This window comes from Anomaloglossus baeobatrachus, chromosome 7 (assembly GCF_048569485.1).
Source record: "Anomaloglossus baeobatrachus isolate aAnoBae1 chromosome 7, aAnoBae1.hap1, whole genome shotgun sequence".
Taxonomy (NCBI): Eukaryota; Metazoa; Chordata; class Amphibia; order Anura; family Aromobatidae; genus Anomaloglossus; species Anomaloglossus baeobatrachus.
Genome location: NC_134359.1, coordinates 301415585 through 301436010, shown reverse-complemented (window position 1 = coordinate 301436010; position 20426 = coordinate 301415585). Strand labels below are relative to the sequence as shown.

Genomic DNA, 20426 nt, shown 5'->3' with positions numbered 1-20426 from the left:
CATCTGTCTTTACGCCTCCTGGCTTTCTTTAACTCTCAGCTGTTCTGAGGCAGATAACTGAGTCAGAAATAACCGGCTGTGGGTGGAGGGGCCAGGATATATCTTCTGGACTCTCAGGACTGGCAGTTGCCTCCTCCCGCTCCTGGACATTGTATAGCGGCCCCTAATCCTGGTCGACTTCTACAACTTTCTGGTGCGTCTCCAGCTGTTGCTGGTTGTATTTGGCCATTGTCCATCTCTGGTGGTTGGTATTTATCGTGTGTGATCATCGTCATCGTCGTCTTCTGCTCTGTGGCCATCTCTGTAGCCCACTACTATTCCTCCTGGGCAGCAGCTTGTGTGCCCACCACCCCCGGTCAGTGTCTGCTGGTGTCTCAGTCTCCATCTCCGCTCTGGTCAGTCTATTTCTTTTTTTTTTTTTTTTTTTTCTTTGGATGTTCTGTCTCTTCTAGTCTTTTTCTCTTGTATGGATGTTCTTTCTCTTCTACCGTAGTTTGGACGTTCTGTCTCTTCTAGTCTTTCTCTTCTTTGGACGTTCTGTCTCTTCTAGTCTTTGTCTTTTCTTTGGACGTTCTGTCTCTTCTAGTCTTTCTCTTCTTTGGACGTTCTGTCTCTTCTAGTCTTTGTCTTTTCTTTGGACGTTCTGTCTCTTCTAGTCTTTCTCTTCTTTGGACGTTCTGTCTCTTCTAGTCTTTCTCTTCTTTGGACGTTCTGTCTCCTCTAGTCTTTCTCTTCTTTGGACGTTCTGTCTCCTCTAGTCTTTCTCTTCTTTGGACGTTCTGTCTCTTCTAGTCTTTGTCTCTTCTTTGGACGTTTTCTCTCTTCTAGTCTTTGTTTCTTCTCTGGTTGTTCTGTCTCTTCTAGTCTTTGTCTTTTCTTTGGACATTCTATTTCTTTTAGTCTTTGTCTTTTCTTTGGACGTTCTGTCTCTTCTATGCTTTGTCCCTTCTTTTAACTTACTGTCTCCTCCTGGTCTGTCAGTCTCTGTTAGTGTGTGTAGGTCAGTGTTGTCTGTTTTGTGTGTCTTTCATCTCCCTGTTGGTCTGTTGATGTCTCTTCTGGTTGCTGTTGGTCTTTCCTGGTCAGTGCCTCCAGTAGTCTGCGGTCCCTGCCTCTTCATGGATCTTCTGTCTCCTCATTGATTCCCAATACCTTCTCTCTCTTACAGTGTGATCTGCTGTGAGGTCTCTGACTGTTTGCAGGTTGGTATTTCTTCATTAACCTCTGTGAGACTTCCAGTCATTTTCAGTTTTACATCAGTCTCTGTATTTTATGTCATTATCCTACACAATCTGAAGACGAGCACTGAGCGATGAAATACACTGACGAGTAAAAGGGTAACAATGTTTTGCACTTTTGGCTTTCAGTCTCCATATCTCTCCATTCTCTACAGCTTTGAGCGTGAGACAACCTTCACTTTATAGACAGTCATCTTGGCTTCTCATACATAAATGTGACTGCAGCTGCTTAGCATATGATTAGTTCTTCAGATTCTCATCACTGCATTGTTACTGTTTTGTAAATCCACCTTTTGGCTTTCAGCACTGCCTCAATCCTTCCGGTCTCTCCATCAGATTTAAGCATGTCTCCACCAAAATCTGATCCCAGGTCTCTTCTCCACCTTCCCAGTGTTGGTGTATACTGGTCAGGTCTCTTCTCCACATTCCTAGTGTTGGTGTATACTGGTCGGGTCTCTTCTCCACGTTCCCAGTGTTGGTGTATACTGGTCAGGTCTCTTCTCCACTTTCCCAGTGTTGGTGTATACTGGTCAGGTCTCTTCTCCACGTTCCCAGTGTTGATGTATACTGGTCAAGTCTCTTCTCCAGGTTCCCAGTGTTGGTGTATACTGGTCAGGTCTCTTCTCCACCTTCCCAGTGTTGGTGTATACTGGTCAGGTCTCTTCTCCATGTTCCCAGTGTTGGTGAATACTGGTCAGGTCTCTTCTCCACGTTCTCAGTGTTGGTGTACACTGGTCAGGTCTCTTCTCCACGTTCCCAGTGTTGGTGTATACTGGTCAGGTCTCTTCTCCACGTTCCCAGTGTTGGTGTATACTGGTCAGATCTCTTCTCCACGTTCCCAGTGTTGGTGTATACTGGTCAGGTCTCTTCTCCACGTTCCCAGTGTTGGTGTATACTGGTCAGGTCTCTTCTCCACGTCCCCAGTGTTGGTGTATACTGGTCAGGTCTCTTCTCCACGTTCCCAGTGTTGGTGTATACTGGTCAGGTCTCTTCTCCACGTTCCCAGTGTTGGTGTATACTGGTCAGGTCTCTTCTCCATGTTCCCAGTGTTGGTGTATACTGGTCAGGTCTCTTCTCCACGTTCCCAGTGTTGGTGTATACTGGTCAGGTCTCTTCTCCACGTTCCCAGTGTTGGTGTATATTGGTCAGGTCTCTTCTCCACCTTCCCAGTGTTGGTGTATACTGGTCAGGTCTCTTCTCCACCTTCCCAGTGTTGGTGTGTACTGGTCAGGTCTCTTCTCCACCTTCCCAGTGTTGGTGTATACTGGTCAGGTCTCTTCTCCACCTTCCCAGTGTTGGTGTATACTGGTCAGGTCTCTTCTCCACCTTCCCAGTGTTGGTGTATACTGGTCAGGTCTCTTCTCCACCTTCCCAGTGTTGGTGTATACTGGTCAGGTCTCTTCTCCACGTTCCCAGTGTTGGTGTATACTGGTCAGGTCTCTTCTCCACATTCCTAGTGTTGGTGTATACTGGTCGGGTCTCTTCTCCACGTTCCCAGTGTTGGTGTATACTGGTCAGGTCTCTTCTCCACCTTCCCAGTGTTGGTGTGTACTGGTCAGGACTCTTCTCCACCTTCCCAGTGTTGGTGTATACTGATCAGGTCTCTTCTCCATGTTACCAGTGTTGGTGTATACTGGTCAAGTCTCTTCTCCAGGTTCCCAGTGTTGGTGTATACTGGTCAGGTCTCTTCTCCATGTTCCCAGTGTTGGTGTATACTGGTCAGGTCTCTTCTCCATGTTCCCAGTGTTGGTGTATACTGGTCAGGTCTCTTCTCCACGTTCCCAGTGTTGGTGTATACTGGTCAGGTCTCTTCTCCATGTTCCCAGTGTTGGTGTATACTGGTCAGGTCTCTTCTCCAGGTTCCCAGTGTTGGTGTATTCTGGTCAGGTCTCTTCTCCATGTTCCCAGTGTTGGTGTATACTGGTCAGGTCTCTTCTCCACGTTCCCAGTGTTGGTGTATACTGGTCAGGTCTCTTCTCCATGTTCCCAGTGTTGGTGTATTCTGGTCAGGTCTCTTCTCCATGTTCCCAGTGTTGGTGTATTCTGGTCAGGTTTCTTCTCCATGTTCCCAGTGTTGGTGTATACTGGTCAGGTCTCTTCTCCACGTTCCCAGTGTTGGTGTATGCTGGTCAGGTCTCTTCTCCACATTCCCAGTGTTGGTGTATACTGGTCAGGTCTCTTCTCCAGGTTCCCAGTGTTGGTGTATTCTGGTCAGGTCTCTTCTCCATGTTCCCAGTGTTGGTGTATACTGGTCAGGTCTCTTCTCCACGTTCCCAGTGTTGATGTATACTGGTCAGGTCTCTTCTCCATGTTCCCAGTGTTGGTGTATTCTGGTCAGGTCTCTTCTCCATGTTCCCAGTGTTGGTGTATTCTGGTCAGGTCTCTTCTCCACCTTCCCAGTGTTGGTGTATACTGATCAGGTCTCTTCTCCACCTTCCCAGTGTTGGTGTATACTGGTCAGGTCTCTTCTCCACGTTCCCAGTGTTGGTGTATACTGGTCAAGTCTCTTCTCCACGTTCCCAGTGTTGGTGTATACTGGTCAGGTCTCTTCTCCGCGTTCCCAGTGTTTGTGTATACTGGTCAGGTCTCTTCTCCACATTCCCAGTGTTGGTGTATATTGGTCAGGTCTCTTCTCCTCCACGTTCCCAGTGTTGGTGTATACTGGTCAGGTTTCTTCTCCACGTTCCCAGTGTTGGTGTATACTGGTCAGGTCTCTTCTCCACGTTCCCAGTGTTGGTGTATACTGGTCAGGTCTCTTCTCCATGTTCCCAGTGTTGGTGTATACTGGTCAGGTCTCTTCTCCACGTTTCCAGTGTTGGTGTATACTGGTCAGGTCTCTTCTCCACGTTCCCAGTGTTGGTGTATACTGGTCAGGTCTCTTCTCCACGTTCCCAGTGTTGGTGTATACTGGTCAGGTCTTTTCTCCACGTTCCCAGTGTTGGTATATACTGGTCAGGTCTCTTCTCCAGGTTCCCAGTGTTGGTGTATACTGGTCAGGTCTCTGCTCCATGTTCCCAGTGTTGGTGTATACTGGTCAGGTCTCTTCTCCACGTTCCCAGTGTTGGTGTATACTGGTCAGGTCTCTGCTCCATGTTCCCAGTGTTGGTGTATACTGGTCAGGTCTCTTCTCCACGTTCCCAGTGTTGGTGTATACTGGTCAGGTCTCTTCTCCACCTTCCCAGTGTTGGTGTGTACTGGTCAGGTCTCTTCTCCACCTCTCCAGTGTAGGTGTATACTGGTCAGGTCTCTTCTCCATGTTCCTAGTGTTGGTGTATACTGGTCAGGTCTCTTCTCCACCTTCCCAGTGTTGGTGTATACTGATCAGGTCTCTTCTCCACCTTCCCAGTGTTGGTGTATACTGGTCAGGTCTCTTCTCCACCTTCCCAGTGTTGGTGTATGCTGGTCAGGTCTCTTCTCCACGTTCCCAGTGTTGGTGTATACTGATCAGGTCTCTTCTCCACGTTCCCAGTGTTGGTGTATACTGGTCAGGTCTCTTCTCCACGTTCCCAGTGTTGGTGTATACTGGTCAGGTCTCTTCTCCACGTTCCCAGTGTTGGTGTATACTGGTCAGGTCTCTTCTCCACGTTCCCAGTGTTGGTGTATACTGGTCAGGTCTCTTCTCCACGTTCCCAGTGTTGGTATATACTGGTCAGGTCTCTTCTCCAGGTTCCCAGTGTTGGTGTATACTGGTCAGGTCTCTGCTCCATGTTCCCAGTGTTGGTGTATACTGGTCAGGTCTCTTCTCCACGTTCCCAGTGTTGGTATATACTGGTCAGGTCTCTGCTCCATGTTCCCAGTGTTGGTGTATACTGGTCAGGTCTCTTCTCCACGTTCCCAGTGTTGGTGTATACTGGTCAGGTCTCTTCTCCACCTTCCCAGTGTTGGTGTGTACTGGTCAGGTCTCTTCTCCACCTCTCCAGTGTAGGTGTATACTGGTCAGGTCTCTTCTCCATGTTCCTAGTGTTGGTGTATACTGGTCAGGTCTCTTCTCCACCTTCCCAGTGTTGGTGTATACTGATCAGGTCTCTTCTCCACCTTCCCAGTGTTGGTGTATACTGGTCAGGTCTCTTCTCCACCTTCCCAGTGTTGGTGTATGCTGGTCAGGTCTCTTCTCCACGTTCCCAGTGTTGGTGTATACTGATCAGGTCTCTTCTCCACGTTCCCAGTGTTGGTGTATACTGGTCAGGTCTCTTCTCCACGTTCCCAGTGTTGGTGTATACTGGTCAGGTCTCTTCTCCACGTTCCCAGTGTTGGTATATACTGGTCAGGTCTCTTCTCCAGGTTCCCAGTGTTGGTGTATACTGGTCAGGTCTCTGCTCCATGTTCCCAGTGTTGGTGTATACTGGTCAGGTCTCTTCTCCACGTTCCCAGTGTTGGTATATACTGGTCAGGTCTCTGCTCCATGTTCCCAGTGTTGGTGTATACTGGTCAGGTCTCTTCTCCACGTTCCCAGTGTTGGTGTATACTGGTCAGGTCTCTTCTCCACCTTCCCAGTGTTGGTGTGTACTGGTCAGGTCTCTTCTCCACCTCTCCAGTGTAGGTGTATACTGGTCAGGTCTCTTCTCCATGTTCCTAGTGTTGGTGTATACTGGTCAGGTCTCTTCTCCACCTTCCCAGTGTTGGTGTATACTGATCAGGTCTCTTCTCCACCTTCCCAGTGTTGGTGTATACTGGTCAGGTCTCTTCTCCACCTTCCCAGTGTTGGTGTATGCTGGTCAGGTCTCTTCTCCACGTTCCCAGTGTTGGTGTATACTGATCAGGTCTCTTCTCCACGTTCCCAGTGTTGGTGTATACTGGTCAGGTCTCTTCTCCACGTTCCCAGTGTTGGTGTATACTGGTCAGGTCTCTTCTCCACGTTCCCAGTGTTGGTGTATACTGGTCAGGTCTCTTCTCCACGTTCCCAGTGTTGGTGTATACTGGTCAGGTCTCTTCTCCACGTTCCCAGTGTTGGTATATACTGGTCAGGTCTCTTCTCCAGGTTCCCAGTGTTGGTGTATACTGGTCAGGTCTCTGCTCCATGTTCCCAGTGTTGGTGTATACTGGTCAGGTCTCTTCTCCACGTTCCCAGTGTTGGTATATACTGGTCAGGTCTCTGCTCCATGTTCCCAGTGTTGGTGTATACTGGTCAGGTCTCTTCTCCACGTTCCCAGTGTTGGTGTATACTGGTCAGGTCTCTTCTCCACCTTCCCAGTGTTGGTGTGTACTGGTCAGGTCTCTTCTCCACCTCTCCAGTGTAGGTGTATACTGGTCAGGTCTCTTCTCCATGTTCCTAGTGTTGGTGTATACTGGTCGGGTCTCTTCTCCACGTTCCCAGTGTTGGTGTATACTGGTCGGGTCTCTTCTCCACCTTCCCAGTGTTGGTGTATACTGATCAGGTCTCTTCTCCACCTTCCCAGTGTTGGTGTATACTGGTCAGGTCTCTTCTCCACGTTCCCAGTGTTGGTGTATACTGATCAGGTCTCTTCTCCACGTTCCCAGTGTTGGTGTATACTGGTCAGGTCTCTTCTCCACGTTCCCAGTGTTGGTGTATACTGGTCAGGTCTCTTCTCCACGTTCCCAGTGTTGGTGTATACTGGTCAGGTCTCTTCTCCACGTTCCCAGTGTTGGTGTATACTGGTCAGGTCTCTTCTCCACGTTCCCAGTGTTGGTGTATACTGGTCAGGTCTCTTCTCCACGTTCCCAGTGTTGGTGTATACTGGTCAGGTCTCTTCTCCACGTTCCCAGTGTTGGTGTATACTGGTCAGGTCTCTTCTCCATGTTCCCAGTGTTGGTGTATACTGGTCAGGTCTCTTCTCCACGTTCCCAGTGTTGGTGTATACTGGTCAGGTCTCTTCTCCATGTTCCCAGTGTTGGTGTATACTGGTCAGGTCTCTTCTCCACGTTCCCAGTGTTGGTGTATACTGGTCAGGTTTCTTCTCCACGTTCCCAGTGTTGGTGTATACTGGTCAGGTTTCTTCTCCACGTTCCCAGTGTTGGTGTGTACTGGTCAGGTCTCTTCTCCATGTTCCCAGTGTTGGTGTATACTGGTCAGGTCTCTTCTCCATGTTCCCAGTGCTGGTGTATACTGGTCAGGTCTCTTCTCCATGTTCCCAGTGCTGGTGTATACTGGTCAGGTCTCTTCTCCACGTTCCCAGTGTTGGTGTATACTGGTCAAGTCTCTTCTCCACGTTCCCAGTGTTGGTGTATACTGGTCAGGTCTCTTCTCCACGTTCCCAGTGTTTGTGTATACTGGTCAGGTCTCTTCTCCACATTCCCAGTGTTGGTGTATATTGGTCAGGTCTCTTCTCCTCCACGTTCCCAGTGTTGGTGTATACTGGTCAGGTTTCTTCTCCACGTTCCCAGTGTTGGTGTATACTGGTCAGGTCTCTTCTCCACGTTCCCAGTGTTGGTGTATACTGGTCAGGTCTCTTCTCCATGTTCCCAGTGTTGGTGTATACTGGTCAGGTCTCTTCTCCACGTTTCCAGTGTTGGTGTATACTGGTCAGGTCTCTTCTCCACGTTCCCAGTGTTGGTGTATACTGGTCAGGTCTCTTCTCCACGTTCCCAGTGTTGGTGTATACTGGTCAGGTCTCTTCTCCACGTTCCCAGTGTTGGTATATACTGGTCAGGTCTCTTCTCCAGGTTCCCAGTGTTGGTGTATACTGGTCAGGTCTCTGCTCCATGTTCCCAGTGTTGGTGTATACTGGTCAGGTCTCTGCTCCATGTTCCCAGTGTTGGTGTATACTGGTCAGGTCTCTTCTCCACGTTCCCAGTGTTGGTGTATACTGGTCAGGTCTCTTCTCCACGTTCCCAGTGTTGGTGTATACTGGTCAGGTCTCTTCTCCACGTTCCCAGTGTTGGTATATACTGGTCAGGTCTCTTCTCCAGGTTCCCAGTGTTGGTGTATACTGGTCAGGTCTCTGCTCCATGTTCCCAGTGTTGGTGTATACTGGTCAGGTCTCTTCTCCACGTTCCCAGTGTTGGTATATACTGGTCAGGTCTCTGCTCCATGTTCCCAGTGTTGGTGTATACTGGTCATGTCTCTTCTCCACGTTCCCAGTGTTGGTGTATACTGGTCAGGTCTCTTCTCCACCTTCCCAGTGTTGGTGTGTACTGGTCAGGTCTCTTCTCCACCTCTCCAGTGTAGGTGTATACTGGTCAGGTCTCTTCTCCATGTTCCTAGTGTTGGTGTATACTGGTCGGGTCTCTTCTCCACGTTCCCAGTGTTGGTGTATACTGGTCGGGTCTCTTCTCCACCTTCCCAGTGTTGGTGTATACTGATCAGGTCTCTTCTCCACCTTCCCAGTGTTGGTGTATACTGGTCAGGTCTCTTCTCCACGTTCCCAGTGTTGGTGTATACTGATCAGGTCTCTTCTCCACCTCTCCAGTGTAGGTGTATACTGGTCAGGTCTCTTCTCCATGTTCCTAGTGTTGGTGTATACTGGTCGGGTCTCTTCTCCACGTTCCCAGTGTTGGTGTATACTGGTCGGGTCTCTTCTCCACCTTCCCAGTGTTGGTGTATACTGATCAGGTCTCTTCTCCACCTTCCCAGTGTTGGTGTATACTGGTCAGGTCTCTTCTCCACGTTCCCAGTGTTGGTGTATACTGATCAGGTCTCTTCTCCACGTTCCCAGTGTTGGTGTATACTGGTCAGGTCTCTTCTCCACGTTCCCAGTGTTGGTGTATACTGGTCAGGTCTCTTCTCCACGTTCCCAGTGTTGGTGTATACTGGTCAGGTCTCTTCTCCATGTTCCCAGTGTTGGTGTATACTGGTCAGGTCTCTTCTCCACGTTCCCAGTGTTGGTGTATACTGGTCAGGTCTCTTCTCCACGTTCCCAGTGTTGGTGTATACTGGTCAGGTCTCTTCTCCACGTTCCCAGTGTTGGTGTATACTGGTCAGGTTTCTTCTCCACGTTCCCAGTGTTGGTGTGTACTGGTCAGGTCTCTTCTCCATGTTCCCAGTGTTGGTGTATACTGGTCAGGTCTCTTCTCCATGTTCCCAGTGCTGGTGCATACTGGTCAGGTCTCTTCTCCATGTTCCCAGTGCTGGTGTATACTGGTCAGGTCTCTTCTCCATGTTCCCAGTGCTGGTGTATACTGGTCAGGTCTCTTCTCCATGTTCCCAGTGCTGGTGTATACTGGTCAGGTCTCTTCTCCATGTTCCCAGTGCTGGTGTATACTGGTCAGGTCTCTTCTCCACGTTCCCAGTGTTGGTGTGTACTGGTCAGGTCTCTTCTCCATGTTCCCAGTGTTGGTGTATACTGGTCAGGTCTCTTCTCCATGTTCCCAGTGCTGGTGTATACTGGTCAGGTCTCTTCTCCACGTTCCCAGTGCTGGTGTATACTGGTCAGGTCTCTTCTCCATGTTCCCAGTGTTGGTGTGTACTGGTCAGGTCTCTTCTCCATGTTCCCAGTGCTGGTGTATACTGGTCAGGTCTCTTCTCCATGTTCCCAGTGCTGGTGTATACTGGTCAGGTCTCTTCTCCATGTTCCCAGTGCTGGTGTATACTGGTCAGGTCTCTTCTCCATGTTCCCAGTGCTGGTGTATACTGGTCAGGTCTCTTCTCCATGTTCCCAGTGCTGGTGTATACTGGCCAGGTCTCTTCTCCACATTCCTAGTGTTGGTGTATACTGGTCAGGTTTCTTCTCCACGTTCCCAGTGCTGGTGTATACTGATCAGGTCTCTTCTCCATGTTCCCAGTGCTGGTGTATACTGGTCAGGTCTCTTCTCCATGTTCCCAGTGCTGGTGTATACTGGTCAGGTCTCTTCTCCATGTTCCCAGTGCTGGTGTATACTGGTCAGGTCTCTTCTCCATGTTCCCAGTGCTGGTGTATACTGGTCAGGTCTCTTCTCCATGTTCCCAGTGTTGGTGTGTACTGGTCAGGTCTCTTCTCCATGTTCCCAGTGTTGGTGTATACTGGTCAGGTCTCTTCTCCACGTTCCCAGTGTTGGTGTGTACTGGTCAGGTCTCTTCTCCATGTTCCCAGTGTTGGTGTATACTGGTCAGGTCTCTTCTCCATGTTCCCAGTGTTGGTGTATACTGGTCGCCTCATTTGGGGATGTATGCAGCTTTTTCTTCCCCCACAAGTGTTAGATTGGGTTGAGGTCTGGGGGCTGTGGGGACAATCCAGCTCCTCTACTTCATTGTCATTGACCCAGTTCTTCCCCAATCTCGCTGTATGCTTGGGGTCATTGTTCTGCTGGAACACTATGTCGTTTTTTTCATACCCATAGTACTCGAGTGCATGAAGTAACTCGTCTTGTAGGATCCTCACATATATCTCAGCATTGAGGCCACCATCCATCACCTTTGGCTGTAAACACCCCCATATCATCAGGCTTCCTCCACCGAACGTATCCGTTCCCTCCATTTCTCGATCCGTTTTCCCCTTTTTTCCCTTGTTTCTTTCGGACCCATTTTCCCCCATCAGAGCTGTCTATTGACTTTCATCTCATTGTTCCAAATCCTCCGTTTCCAACCTTCCACTTTTCGTAATCTCAAGCAGACGCTTCTTATGATATTGCAGTCGCGGCTTCTTCCCCTTTTTTCGGGCCACCATTCCAGACTTGTGTAACGCGCGTCGCTTGGTGCTTCATGGACGTGTGTGATGTCACTATTATGGAGCAGGCGAGCCGTCTCCACTGCCGGGTGTCACCAGATCTGATAGACCTTGATGACTCCGGTATTTTGCCTGGACATCACCTCTTGGCTTTTGAATGGATGGACTTCTTCATTTTTTTATTCTTCCCCCTGTCATGGCCTCACATGGTGCAGTTTGGCAATTTTCTTGACCGAGAGACCGCTATCGATGAGCTGGATGATGCTGTGTCTCTTTTCATGGGAAATCTTCTTCATGGAGGCTCCTCGATTCGAACCAGTGACCTTTCCCTTGGGAATCAACCTAATAGCACATTGAGCTATTCAGGAATGTGAGAACAGGTTGTGATTTGTAGTGTACAGGAACCAGGAGCAAAACAGTAACAATGTAGTGATGAGAAACTGCAGAACTAATCATATACTAAATATCTGCAGTCACATTTATGTATGAGAAGCCGAGATGATTGTCTATAAGATGAGGGTCGTCTCACGCTCAGAGCTGTAGAGGATGGAGAGATATGGAGCCTGAAAGGCAAAAGTGCAAAACATTGTTACCCTTTTGCTTGTCAGTGTATGAAGCAATCTGCTGATCACTGCCCCACGTAAAAATGACTGATCACAGAGAGTAATACATTGTAGTCACCTGTCCTACAGCCAACTCCCCCCAGTAATGGCTGATAACAGGGAGTAATAGCTTGTACCCCTGTCCTGCAGTCGCCGCCCCCACTAATGGCTGATAACATGGAGTAATAGCTTGTACCCCTGTCCTACAGTCACCACTCCCCAGTAATGGCTGATAACAGAGAGTAATACATTGTAGGTCCCCTCCCCCTGTAATGGCTGATAACAGGGAGTAATAGATTGTAGTCTCCTCTCACTAGTAATGGCTGATTACAGGGAGTAATAGCTTGCACCCCCATCCTACAGTCGCCTCTCCTCAGTAATGGCTGATAACAGGGAGTACATTGTAATCACCTGTCCTACAGTCCCCTCCCCCAGTAATGGCTGATAACAGGGAGTAATAGATTGTAGTCTCCTCTCACTAGTAATGGCTGATAACAGGCAGTAATAGCTTGTACCCCCGTCCTACAGTCGCCTTCACCTCAGTTGTATTATGTTGTTGGTACGTTGCATTAATATTCGGTCAGTTGGCTGCAGCCTGCAGTGTAAAGAATGGAGGTTTTATACATGTGCTGATTGCGGTCACACATGGAGGACTGTGTTACTATATGGCGGTCGGTGTATACTGTGTGGCCGGAGCGCAGTGCTCCTCCTTACGCTGATTCCTCCGGGGTAACTCTACCTCTCCGGCCTTTCCCAATATTCTATTTAAAGTGCCGGCCGCCCCTCCCGGAATTCCTGTCATTTCCAGCCTTGTCCTGGCAGCTCCTGATTAAACAATCCAGGCCTCATCTTAAAGGGATGGTACAGGATTTGGACACATTGCTGCTTTCAAGCGGGTGGTGCCACCACTGTCCACAGGTCATGTACGGTATTGCATTCATCACATCACTCCCCAGTGATCAGTGCATGTTTATGCTGACATAATGCCACAGCCCTTACGTACTAGGAAGCCGTGGGGGCCCCTAACCTGAGACCCCCCAAAGCTCAGTAATGAACATCGCTAATTGCTGCTTCTTTGCCCCCAGAATGGCGAACCCCCAGCTAGTGCAGGGCATGCAGAACGACCTCACCTGCCAGCTCTGCCTCGAGCTCTTCCGATCCCCCGTCACCCCGGAATGTGGGCACACGTTCTGCCAGAACTGCCTGATCGGGGCCCCCAAGGGCCAGGACCCAAGTGGCTCCACCCTCTGCCCTATCTGCCAAGCCCCATCCCGACCGGAGACCCTCCACATCAACCGGCAGCTGGAACATCTGGTCCAAAGCTTCAAGCAGGTGCCGCAGGGTCACTGCCTGGAGCATCTGGACCCGCTGAGCGTCTTCTGCGAGCAGGACAAGGAGCTGATCTGCGGGGTGTGCGCCTCCCTGGGGAAACACAAGGGCCACAACATCATCACCGCCACCGAGGCACACGCCAAGATGAAGGTGAGCTCACCAGCAGAACAGCGAGTTCAGCTCTGGAGTATAATACAGGATCAGTAATGTATGTACACAGTGACCGTTCCATCAGAACAGTGAGTGCAGCTCTGGAGTAGAATACAGGATCAGTAATGTATGTACACAGTGACTGCACCAGCAAAATAGTGAGTGCAGCTCTGGAGTATAATACAGGAGGTAACTCAGGATCAGTAATGTAATGTATGTACACAGTGACTGCACCAGCAGAATAGTGAGTGCAGCTCTGGAGTATAATACAGGAGGTAACTCAGGATCAGTAATGTATGTACACAGTGACTGCACCAGCAGAATAGTGAGTGCAGCTCTGGAGTATAATACAGGAGGTAACTCAGGATCAGTAATGTATGTACACAGTGACTGCACCAGCAGAATAGTGAGTGTAGCTCTGGGGTATAATACAGGAGGTAACTCAGGATCAGTAATGTAATGTATGTACACAGTGACTGCACCAGCAGAATAGTGAGTGCAGCTCTGGAGTATAATACAGGGGGTAACTCAGGATCAGTAATGTAATGTATGTACACAGTGACTGCACCAGCAGAATAGTGAGTGCAGCTCTGGAGTATAATACAGGAGGTAACTCAGGATCAGTAATGTATGTACACAGTGACTGCACCAGCAGAATAGTGAGTGCAGCTCTGGAGTATAATACAGGAGGTAACTCAGGATCAGTAATGTAATGTATGTACACAGTGACTGCACCAGCAGAATAGTGAGTGCAGCTCTGGAGTATAATACTTTTTTATTATTATTTATTATTATATAGTGAGTGCAGCTCTGGAGGATAATACAGGATGGTATGAGGTTCTGACGTCTTGCTCCCATTACAGAGGCAGCTTCCTCAGCAGCAGGTTCTCCTGCAGGAAGCACGACTACGGAAGGAGAAGACGGTGGCGCTGCTGGACAGACAGGTGTCTGAAGTGAAGGTGAGCGCTGCTCCGGCCATCGCCTGCACTATACACCTCTTCTCACATCTTGTGTATGGGGTGCTCATACATCCAGTATCTCTGTATTTGCGGCTGATTTTGCCCCGGACCCGTCCATGTATCGCCCCTCCCCCATCAGATGCCCCCTGTTCTATCTGACGTATATTTCCCATTACAGGACACCGTCTCCCGCTTTAAGTCCAGTGTGCGGGATCAGCTGAACACCATGCGCTCCTATCTGGACATCATGGAGGCCTCGCTATTCCGAGAAGCCGACAAAGCCGAGATAAACGCCTCCGGAGCGCTGCTGGGGGAGCGGAAGAGTCTGGCCCATTATGTGGAGCAGCTGGGTCAGATGGAAGGGGTCCTGAAAGACGTGGAGGAGCAGGAGCAGACCGAGTTCCTGAGGGTAATAGGGGGTGATAGGGTGCGGGGGCAGACATGCCAGTGCTGTGCGGCCACCCAGGGGCCCAAGAGCTATGGGGGCCACATCTACCTCCATAGCAGGTGACGAGCCCTTGGGCTGCAAAGGGCCCATATACTGCTCTTGCACAGGGGCCCTTTTCTGTCTGTGACTGGCAGTGGTAGGGAGCGATGTCAGCATTACAGCTAGATATCAGTAGGGGTGAGGAAGAGGGGAAAACTGGGTGTACAGGTAAGAAGCCGCTGACCGACCCCGGAGTGCTCTGTACATCCCTAGATCCCCTCCAGACCGCTCCGGCAGCGGCTTGTCCTGCTCTCCTGGGGGGCTCAGGAGACCACCATAGACTTGGTCGGTGGATGGAGAGGCTGGAGGTCCTTTTAGCCTTAGCAACGGGTGTAGGGGTTGGGGTCAGTGTTGGGGTGGGATGGATTAGGATTGGGGTTAGATGTCAGGCTCCTGGATTTGGGTGCTCGTACCCCGTGAGGCGAGATCTGGCAGCGCATGTGGTGGACGGTTACATGGCCGATGCCTTTCTATGAGCAGAGATAAGATTTTGCTCCGCTGATCTTTTTTTTTTCCCTTTTTCTAGAAATTCTGTGTGGTGACGGCCAGGTAAGTCCCTCGTGTCTCTATATGTCACCCTCCCACAGTGAGACGCAGCCGGATTTATTATTACCACCTCCCGTGTACAGGCTCGGGAAGATCCTATCCGAGTCTCCGCTCCCCGGACGCCTGGACATCCAGCTGCCCATCATCTCCGACGAGTTCAAGTTCCAGGTGTGGAGGAAGATGTTCCGGGCACTGATGCCAGGTGAGAACAGTGCAAAGCCGAAATCAGGGGCGGTGACCTCTGACATACAACATGTGCATTACTGGCCGTGACCACCAGGCGGCAGCCAATCACATTCTGAGAAATACATCAGACGCAGTACCGGCCGTGACCACCAGGCGGCAGCACAGTCACATTCTGAGAAATACATCAGGCGCAGTACTGGCTGTGACCACCAGGTGGAGCACAGTCACATTCTGAGAAATCCATCAGGTGCAGTACCGGCCGTGACCACCAGGCGGCAGCACAGTCACATTCTGAGAAATACATCAGGTGCAGTACCGGCCGTGACCACCAGGCGGCAGCACAGTCACATTCTGAGAAATACATCAGGTGCAGTACTGGCCGTGACCACCAGGTGGAGCACAGTCACATTCTGAGAAATACATCAGGCGCAGTACCGGCCGTGACCACCAGGCGGCAGCACAGTCACATTCTGAGAAATACATCAGGTGCAGTACCGGCCGTGACCACCAGGCGGCAGCACAGTCACATTCTGAGAAATACATCAGACGCAGTACCGGCCGTGACCACCAGGCGGCAGCACAGTCACATTCTGAGAAATACATCAGGTGCAGTACCGGCCATGACCACCAGGTGGAGCACAGTCACATTCTGAGAAATACATCAGGCGCAGTACCGGCCATGACCACCAGGTGACAGCCAATCACATTCTGAGAAATACATCAGGTGCAGTACCGGCCGTGACCACCAGGTGGAGCACAGTCACATTCTGAGAAATACATCAGGCGCAGTACCGGCCGTGACCACCAGGCGGCAGCACAGTCACATTCTGAGAAATACATCAGGTGCAGTACCGGCCGTGACCACCAGGCGGCAGCACAGTCACATTCTGAGAAATACATCAGGTGCAGTACTGGCCGTGACCACCAGGTGGAGCACAGTCACATTCTGAGAAATGCATCAGGCGCAGTACTGGCCGTGACCACCAGGCGGCAGCAGATCACATTCTGAGAAATCCATCAGGCGCAGTACCGGCCATGACCACCAGGCGGCAGCACAGTCACATTCTGAGAAATACATCAGGTGCAGTACTGGCCGTGACCACCAGGCGGCAGCACAGTCACATTCTGAGAAATCCATCAGGCGCAGTACTGGCCATGACCACCAGGTGGAGCACAGTCACATTCTGAGAAATACATCAGGCGCAGTACTGGCCGTGACCACCAGGCGGCAGCACAGTCACATTCTGAGAAATCCATTAGGCGCAGTACTGGCCGTGACCACCAGGCGGCAGCACAGTCACATTCTGAGAAATACATCAGGCGCAGTACTGGCCGTGACCACCTGGCGGCAGCACAGTCACATTCTGAGAAATACATCAGGCGCAGTACTGGCCGTGACCACCTGGCGGCAGCACAGTCACATTCTGAGAAATACATCAGGCGCAGTACTGGCCGTGACCACCAGGCGGCAGCACAGTCACATTCTGAGAAATCCATCAGGCGCAGTACTGGCCGTGACCACCAGGTGGAGCACAGTCACATTCTGAGAAATCCATCAGGCGCAGTACTGGCCGTGACCACCAGGTGGCAGCACAGTCACATTCTGAGAAATCCATCAGGCGCAGTACTGGCCGTGACCACCAGGCGGCAGCACAGTCACATTCTGAGAAATCCATCAGGCGCAGTACTGGCCGTGACCACCAGGCGGCAGCACAGTCACATTCTGAGAAATCCATCAGGCGCAGTACCGGCCGTGACCACCAGGCGGCAGCACAGTCACATTCTGAGAAATCCATCAGGCGCAGTACTGGCCGTGACCACCAGGTGGCAGCACAGTCACATTCTGAGAAATCCATCAGGCGCAGTACTGGCCGTGACCACCAGGTGGCAGCACAGTCACATTCTGAGAAATCCATCAGGCGCAGTACTGGCCGTGACCACCTGGCGGCAGCAGTCACATTCTGAGAAATCCATCAGGTGCAGTACTGGCCGTGACCACCAGGCGGCAGCACAGTCACATTCTGAGAAATCCATCAGGCGCAGTACCGGCCGTGACAACCTGGTGGCAGCACAGTCACTCAATACCTTTCACCACAAGCCTCTCCTCCTCCAGTTGTGGCCAGAAGGGTTTGTGTTTTTTTTCCTCCTCAGAATCTTTGTTTTAGGCCCCCAACACACATCCGTGCCTCCGGTACGTGTTTGGTACGTTTTTATCACGTACCGGAGACACGTTGACCAATGTTACTCTATGGTAGATGGCACACACATGTAAAATCGCACGGAACGTGTGTCCGTGTGGTTAGTACGTGTGTGCGTTTTCCCACACGGACGACATGTCTGTTTTTGGCGGTCAGCACGCAGGCACAGACCCGCTAAAGTCAATGGGTCTGTGCCTGCAAGGACGGCACACGTAGCATTTCCGTGTTCAGCACGTACCGTCCGTGTGCATTTTTAAACGAATGATGTCGTTTGTTTTTTTATTAAATTCAGTATACTTACCTTTTTCCTGCTGTTCCCAGTCATACTTACATTGGCGCTCGGTCTGTATCTTCCCCTGTCGCATACTCACCGATCCCCGGTGACCAGCGCGGCGAGGAACAGCTGTGCCAAAGATACGAGACTTCAATTAATTTGAAAAAGCCGGCCGCTCATTAATCAATCTCGTATTCCCTGCTTCCCCCGCCCACCGGCGCCTATGATTGGTTGCAGTCAGACACGCCCCCCACGCTGAGTGACAGCTGTCTCACTGCAGCCAATCACAGCCGCCGGTGGGCGTGTCTATACTGTGCAGTAAAATAATTAATTAATTAAAAAAAAACGGCGTGCGGTCCCCCCAATTTTGATACCAGCCAGGGTAAAGCCATACGGCTGAAGGCTGGTATTCTCAGGATGGGGAGCTCCACGTTATGGGGAGCCCCCCAGCCTAACAATATCAGTCAGCAGCCGCCCAGAATTGCCGCATACATTAGATGCGACAGTTCTGAGACTCTACCCGGCTCTTCCCGATTTGCCCTGGTGCGTTGGCAATGGGGGTAATAAGGAGTTAATGGCAGCCCATAGCTGCCAAAAAGTCCTAGATTAATCATGTCAGGCGTCTATGAGACACCCCCAATGATTAACCTGCAAGTTAACGTTAATAAACACACACCCGAAAAATCTTTTATTTGCAATAAAAAACACGAACAAATTCCCTCGTTCACCAATTTCTTATGCCCCAAATACCCCTCCATGTCCGGCGTAATCCACGGAGGTCCCGTGTCACTTCCAGCTCTGCTACATGATGGTGACAGGAGCTGCAGAAGAACACCGCCGCTCCTGACAGCTCCACGCAGCAACTGAGGTGAGTATCGCGATCAGCTGAGCTGTCACTCAGGTTACTCGCGACCACCGCTGGATCCTCCAACTGTGACAGCAAGTCGCCCGAGTGACAGCGATGAAGTCACAGGTGAGTTGCGGTCTCGGGGTGGAGGACTCCAGCTGGCCGCGGGTAACCTGAGTGACAGCAGCGCTAATCGCGCTGCTCACTGCAGTCACTCAGGGGATTAGCGGTCACTGGTGAGCCCTTCACGGGTGACAGCTAATCAGTACGCGACACCCAGACAGAGCCGCGGTATGAGGATGAAGTCGGGTGAAGTTCTGATCGTGCAACTCTGTCTGCCAACCTGTATCAACGACATTGTGCAACACACACGGACATTACACACGGACATTCCACACGCACACGGCTAGTATACGCCGTCACACGGATGTCATACGTACCGGAGAAACGCCCATAAAAAACGGAACACTGACCCGAAAAACGGAACGTGAGACACGTACATTTCTTATGCGGAAGTGTGTTTTAGGCCTTATACATTTTTCCTTTCTTTCCAGCTCTGGAGAACCTGGCGTTTGACCCGGACTCGGCTCAGCAGAACCTGGTGGTTTCGGAAACCGGTAAATCGGTGGAGTGTTCTGACCACAAGCAGCCGGTGTCCGACGATGCCGGACGCTTCGACAAAGGCAACTGTTTGGTCACCAAGCAAAGCTTCACAGAAGGGGAGCACTACTGGGAGGTGCTGGTGGAGGACAAGCCCCGGTGGGCGCTGGGGGTCATCTCCGAAACCGCCAACCGCAAAGGCAAACTTCACGCCAGTCCCTCCAACGGCTTCTGGATCATGGGCTGCAAGGAAGGGAAGGTCTATGAGGCCCACGCCGAGGCCAAAGAGCCGCGTCTGCTCCGCGTGGACGGGCGGCCGGAGAAGATCGGCATCTACCTGAGCTTCTCCGATGGCGTGGTGTCCTTCTTTGACTCCGGGGATGAGGACAATGTGAAGCTCATGTACACCTTCCACGAGCGATTCTCCGGCCGCCTCCATCCCTTCTTCGATGTTTGCTGGCACGACAAAGGCAAGAACGGCCAGCCCCTGAAGTTCTACGTGCCCCCCGGAGGCCAGTGATGGCCCAGGAGATGCCCACGTAGATGTAAGCAATCCCCCACAGATCTCCCCCGCTCCTTGGGATCCCCCTCGGGATCTCCCACAGATCTTCCCTACTCCTCGGGATTCCCCACAGATCTCCCCCGCTCTTCGGGATTCCCCACAGATCTTCCCTACTCCCCGGGATCTCCCCCGCTCCTCGGGATTCCCCACAGATCTCCCCCCCCCTCCTTGAGATCCCCCCGCTCCTCGGGATCCCCCACAGATCTCCCCCGCTCCTCAGGATCCCCCTCGGGATCTCCCACAGATCTTCCTCGCTCCTCGGGATTCCCCACAGATCTTCCCCGCTCCTCGGGATTCCCCACAGATCTCCCCGCTCCTCGGGATTCCCCACAGAACTCCCCCGCTCCTCGGGATCCCGCACAGATCTCCCCCGCTCCTCGGGATCCCCCAGACCCCGATCCTCTCTGTATTGGTGCATGAGGACTTTTACATCAATAAAATGTTTCCCACCAGAACTACTGAGTGATTTATGTAGAATCCATAGCGGTGCAGAGCATGCTGGGACTTGTAGTCACATACTATACCGTAAACAGTAAATCAGCGCCCCCCTGTGCACAGGTTGTGTCTGGTACTGCAGCTCTGGCCCATTCATTCCAATGGAGCCTGAATGCCAAGCACAATCCTCCCTGCAGTGATTGTAGTGACTGTCAGCAGCGCCGATCACCTCCCGATGCGGGGATTAACCCCTTCAGTAGGAGAGCAATATATACATCCCCAGTTGTGATTGAGCCCTCCGCACACCTCACTCCTATATACTATATACCCCTATACAGGGCTGTATTTTGCCTTCATGCTGCCCTAGGCACTTTAAGTGGTCGCGCCCCTTAGTGACAACGTAAAACTGAGTTTTCGCACACGACATCTGTTTAAGGCAGATCTACTCTGTAGCACACTTTAAAAAGTATC

The 20426-nt window shown here is 51.2% G+C and overlaps 1 protein-coding gene across 2 annotated transcripts; it reads left to right on the top strand.

The window, feature by feature from the left end:
- Window positions 1-63: 63 nt before the first annotated feature.
- TRIM72 (tripartite motif containing 72) lies at window positions 64-19975 on the top strand. Of its 2 annotated transcripts, none has more exons than XM_075318601.1 (8): window positions 64-193; window positions 1169-1202; window positions 12465-12861; window positions 13725-13820; window positions 13999-14229; window positions 14834-14856; window positions 14937-15055; window positions 18913-19975. In XM_075318601.1, exons 3-8 carry the CDS (start codon window positions 12466-12468, stop codon window positions 19476-19478), a joined length of 1431 nt encoding a protein of 476 aa, XP_075174716.1. In that variant the 5' UTR covers window positions 64-193; window positions 1169-1202; window position 12465; the 3' UTR covers window positions 19479-19975. The 2 variants fall into 2 exon arrangements, with proteins under 2 accessions (XP_075174716.1, XP_075174717.1); XM_075318602.1 differs by lacking the exon at window positions 64-193 and adding an exon at window positions 314-395.
- The last annotated feature ends 451 nt before the right edge of the window (window positions 19976-20426 follow it).

Bases quoted from the DNA above. Each gene is read 5' to 3' on its own strand.
- TRIM72 (XM_075318601.1), top strand. From the start codon at position 12,466: ATGGCGAACCCCCAGCTAGTGCAGGGCATGCAGAACGACCTCACCTGC. The intron at 12,862-13,724 runs GTGAGCTCACCA...CTCCCATTACAG, and splicing joins AGGCACACGCCAAGATGAAG to AGGCAGCTTCCTCAGCAGCA. The intron at 14,230-14,833 runs GTAATAGGGGGT...CCCTTTTTCTAG, and splicing joins AGCAGACCGAGTTCCTGAGG to AAATTCTGTGTGGTGACGGC.